The 5,327-nt window shown below is 39.5% G+C and overlaps 1 protein-coding gene across 1 annotated transcript; it reads left to right on the forward strand.

Annotated features, from left to right (window-relative positions):
• Positions 1–1,162: 1,162 nt before the first annotated feature.
• c1ql2 (complement component 1, q subcomponent-like 2) lies at positions 1,163–4,763 on the forward strand. Its single transcript, XM_060876700.1, has 2 exons — positions 1,163–2,611; positions 3,141–4,763. The coding sequence occupies exons 1-2, from the start codon at positions 2,018–2,020 to the stop codon at positions 3,318–3,320; spliced, it is 774 nt and encodes a 257-aa protein (XP_060732683.1). The 5' UTR covers positions 1,163–2,017; the 3' UTR covers positions 3,321–4,763.
• The last annotated feature ends 564 nt before the right edge of the window (positions 4,764–5,327 follow it).

Here is a 5,327-nt window from a genome sequence, read left to right on the forward strand (position 1 = left end):
TAAGTGTGGTGAGGGTGTGAATGCCATCACCATTACCCTCCTCCACCTCCTCCTCCTCCTCATCATCAAAAGTATTTATTCTATATAAAACACATCTATCTTCTTGCTCCACCTTTTATGTGTACAGGTGGAGACAACAGCTCCATTCTGATCATGCACAGTATGTCTTCAGTGTCAGATTGTCCTTAATGCCTTCATGACTGTCAGCGTCATTCATGGTTTAATTATAAAAGCTAGAAAATAAAACAATGTGGTTAAGATAAACACACAAAGAAAGAAGTAATAAACAAATGAATAAAATAGAAAGGATAAGTGGAGGGGTTTCTTTAGCCTGGATTTAAGAGTGTCTATCGATAGAATCAATGATGAGTCAAAGAAGCATCTAAGAAGCCAGAGTTTTTTTTTAGATTTGTTAGAACTAAACCCTGATAGTTTTCCAAAACTTTTTCCTGGACTTGTTTTGATAACTCCTTAGTCTTCAGGGTGTTTGTTTAAGAATATTCTCAGAATCTGCGGTCTTCCAGGAACAGATGTATTTTTATCATGATCAGGTGACACTTTAATTACACACAGAGATGGGATTCAATACTTAAACAATCACAACTTCTGTGTTTTTATTTGTAAAGTGATTCATGTTATATAATATACACTTCATCTGAGTTCTAGCTTGTAACAATACAAAATGTGGAATTGGAGTGCATACCGATGCAGTCACGTGAGAATGCTGTGATGTAGTAGTAATAATAGATGACTTTATTCATGTCTGTATCCCTAATGTTAGATAATTGGACAACATTATCCTCATCTCATAGTCCAGTAGCCAAAAGAAATATCACAACCAACTCATTTCCACCATTACAGCTGCATTAACAGTGCAGTGATTAAGCCCAGGATCAGGCACAGATACACAGGTGTTGAATAATAATGACCATGCTTAAAATTTGATGAGAGATGGGGAGACTATTGCCTGCATGATAATCTCTCTATATCACCTCTCTCTATATATGTGGGTGATAAAGCTATCTATCTATCTATCTATCTATCTATCTATCTATCTATCTATCTATCTATCTATCTATCTATCTATCTACTGTATCTATCTATCTGTCTATCTATCTGTCTGTTCACCTATGCTTATAGGAAAAAACAGGAGGAACCTGAAGCCACTCAAAGTTCCTAGCTACGGGTCTCAACTAAGCCCTATGACCCTGAAGAAGACCAATCCTCAAATTTATTCACTCTGTATAATCCAAGTTCAATTTATTCTTCATCCATCTAATAAGGCTAGTATACACTCTTCCTCGTCACTCATGTGTGATCTAATGGTCGCATGTGGAGGTTCCGAAAGAACACCTCCAGCTTGTGCTCAGTATGAACATGAATTTGCAGATTTTTACTCAGATCCTCGGGGTATCAAGCAGATGAGCTGTCGAGGCTTAACAGCGTTAAACTTGGCCTCGGGGTGCCAAAGAATTAAACAAAGTCGAGATGAAGGGGCAGATTTAGGATTACTGTCTGCGTCCAAATAAGCACCCGTGCGTGTCCCTAATTCCCCTTGATCTCTGTAATCTCCGGAACAAGTGACGATTGTTATTCATACATTTGGATCGTAAATACAATCACCGAGCCACTAATCCTAACTGCAGCGGGCAATTTGCCCTACGTTAGTTACGTCAGCGCGTCTTTGGTCTCTCCTCTGCTCGGTCTGGAGCTCGCAGCGCAGCGCGCATTACAGCCGTGCCAGCGCAAAGACTTTCTCTGTCAACTCCGTGAACTATAAGCTGGAGTGGCACCACGTAAAGGTTACGACACAGCCATGCACATTTTACAATTCAGGCAAGAGTGATACCTCCTCTACCTGTTACTCTTCTTTTTTATTTTCTTTCCCTGACACACTTTGTCTGCACGGCTGCAGCGATTCACCATTGAACCCAAAAACCACGACAGCGTTTTAACGCGATCTTGCCGGGTGCTGCAGAGGAATCGCCTGGTCGGCGCGGCGCTGGGTTTGGTCGTCATGGTGGTGGTGCTACTAGTCGCGATTCCCCTGCTGGTCCAGAGCTCCACCATCTCCGCGCACTACGAGATGATGGGCACTTGTCGCATGATCTGTGACCCGTACAGCCCGAAAGCAAGCGCCACGGCGCTGGAAGTCATGCAGGATCTCGGTGCCATCCCACCGCCGCCGCCTCCTCCGTCTTTCTCCCGCGGGAACAAAGGAGACCCTGGCCGCCCGGGCAAGCCTGGACCGAGAGGTCCTCCAGGTGAACCTGGTCCCCCTGGACCTAGAGGGCCGCCCGGGGAGCGTGGAGATGTCGGGAAAATCGGCTTTACCGGGGCTCCACAGGGAACAGCACGGACTGACACCGGAGAACTTGGCTCGGCGTTTGGGAGTGTCAAGATCGCCTTCTACGTCGGGCTTAAAAACCCACACGAGGGTTACGAGGTGCTCCGTTTCGATGATGTGGTAACTAACCTGGGCAACCACTACGACCCTTCTACTGGCAAGTTCACATGCCAGGTGTCGGGAATTTACTTCTTCACTTACCATGTACTGATGCGCGGAGGAGACGGAACCAGCATGTGGGCAGACCTCTGCAAAAACGGCCAGGTAAATGACTTTGGGCTAAAACTTCATTTTAACAGCATATACATTTGTAATCAGGAAGGTAATTTCGGAGAAGTCATTCTCATGCTCTAGATATATGACAGATATATAGACACAGACAGAAACACCAACCGATAAGAGCTGATCAGAAGATGCGTAAAATCTAAGAAACTTCAGCTAATTAAACTTCAGCATAGGCTCCAACACCGCAAGTGTAATTAATAGTATTTACCTACATCTGTAGCTATTTAAATACATTTCTAAAATAATGTAATGCATTTACAAATAAAACGTCCCTCTGTTCTAAGCCGTAAAAACTAACTTAATTCTGTAGTATGTGGCATTGGATTCATTAATTGTTTGCCATATGCAATTATTCCATGTATGGTATGTAGAGCATATACGTATATCTTCTACTATATACGTCTTTAATATTCTTAATAATATTCTACATGCCTATACTACAGACACACACACCCATCTCCCACATCCACATGTTCCATCTCTCATTTGACATTTTGTTGGTGAACAGGTTCGAGCAAGTGCCATCGCCCAGGATGCAGACCAGAACTATGACTACGCAAGCAACAGTGTGGTGCTGCATCTGGACTCAGGGGATGAGATATATGTGAAATTGGATGGTGGGAAGGCACATGGTGGAAACAACAACAAATACAGCACTTTTTCTGGCTTCATACTGTACCCGGATTGAGCTGGAGCACAAGAACAGACACTGAAGTGAATAGTCATTTACCAAGTTGACATTAACACAGGTTGAAGCCCTGTCCAGTCTAACGCTTCATTTCTGTGTAACTGTGGGAATATGCTATTTTACTTACTGCCTGGACTATAAAGTATACAAAACCATTGACAAGTTAATGTTTAAAGTTGAGCTTTTTTTTTCAGACACAGCTCAATCCCCAGTGAAACTTAATACCTACAAGTTTGTTTAAGTCCATATGACACAAGTAAACCTTGGAAGCGTACAGAGGGTATGTCTGAAGAGAGCTGGCTGGTGGGTGTGTCTTTAAAACACTATAATTAATATGAACAGCAATCTGTCTGTATATATTAATTTATTAAAAACAGTCATGGCATATTGTTTTTGGCATAATGCATTTGCAGTCCTGTAAAATGTGTTCCCTAACCCTAACCATAGCTATTAATTTACTGCCAGTTTTGTTAAATATAATTCTAAAATGCATCGTAAATAAATGAAAAAAATTCTAGCAAAGAAATATGATACAATTAGTGTATTAAAACAATTTTTTCAATCTCATGATCATATTAAAACAATCTCATATGCCAACAAACAAAAAACATAAAAGATCAAATTTGACAATTCAAATGTCACTGAACTGAACACAACTGGTAAAAAAAAATAAATTAATTAAATAAAAAAATAAAAGCTAAAATATTATGCTAATATCATACTAGCAGTAAATATCATGCATACTGTATATGAACTCAAAGATATGTCTTAAAGATGTGTTACACACAAAGATGCACTGTCAATTTAGTTTTTATATTCATTGGCTAGCTTAGTATAGGTGCCACAATTCAGTAGATTAAAATATGAACATGCATTTTTATGTTAATTAGTTATGACGTCATTTTTACAGTACAGAGGTGTGAGACTTTATGCAACAGAGTTTTTGGACCTGAATGCCTAAATGTGAATGAATGAAAAAAAATCATTCTTAGACTAATGTAATGTGAGCATAATTACTTTGTCTCCTGCAGTTCTGTTGTGTCACAATATTACTACTGCGTGCCAGCTAGTGTTAGCTAATTATGATACCCAGACTATCCTTTAACATATGGACTCCAATACATACTGGACTCATAAACCATTCATATTCCCATATAAGAACACAAAGACACACCTTCTGTTCCCTGCATTGGGGATGATTTGAAATAAAGAAGTAGGTTTTCATTCAGCACTGGGTTTTTTGCTGTGTTGCCTGTTTGTGTTGTGTGTATCAAACATGCATTTAAACTTTGTCAAATCAAGTTTATGAGGACAATGTGTGAATTATTAGTATAGGTCTGTCTGGATTGCTAGTCCTATATGATGTATTTGTCCTGTAGCACAATTTATACACTGCACTGTTAATATTTATTTAGGCATTTCAATAAATAATGTTTTGTATAACTGGTTTCTTTGTATGTATTAAATGTCGTCCTCAGATATATGACTCATATATGAATCATGGTGAGCAGAATTATTGCTCTCTGTTTGGTAAAAAATAAAAGTCACCAAATGTTTTTTGATGTACATTTCAGTAAATAAGTAAAGGATAATTGGAAAACAACATCTCAGCCTATATGGATGTCTTTGCAGAAGTGTGAAAGAGTGAGTGTGTGTTTGTGTGTGCTGCTAGTTTTTGGCTGGTCCAGCTGTCAGGCTTCCGGCACCGCAAGCCTTGGATCAGCACCAACCTGGCTACCGATCATGGATCATTCTCCTCAAGAGAGAGATTGACCTCTGACCCCCTACTGTCTAAAAAAACTGACAGACAGTTGCATAAAGTTGCCATTAATGATTGTGCTTTTAACCCAAACCTTTATTATTATATTAATACAGGTATATTTTCCCCTAGCAACTACAGAGTATTTCATTCTCAATCCAAATATTAATTAATAATACAAACATCAATTATTTAACTTAATCTCATAAGCTTAGAGAACACCTTGAAAATACAATCCATTAGTCTAT

Source organism: Tachysurus vachellii, chromosome 8 (genome assembly GCF_030014155.1).
Source record: "Tachysurus vachellii isolate PV-2020 chromosome 8, HZAU_Pvac_v1, whole genome shotgun sequence".
Lineage (NCBI taxonomy): Eukaryota > Metazoa > Chordata > Actinopteri > Siluriformes > Bagridae > Tachysurus > Tachysurus vachellii.

Bases quoted from the DNA above. Each gene is read 5' to 3' on its own strand.
- c1ql2 (XM_060876700.1), top strand. From the start codon at position 2,018: ATGGTGGTGGTGCTACTAGTCGCGATTCCCCTGCTGGTCCAGAGCTCC. The intron at 2,612-3,140 runs GTAAATGACTTT...GTTGGTGAACAG, and splicing joins ACCTCTGCAAAAACGGCCAG to GTTCGAGCAAGTGCCATCGC.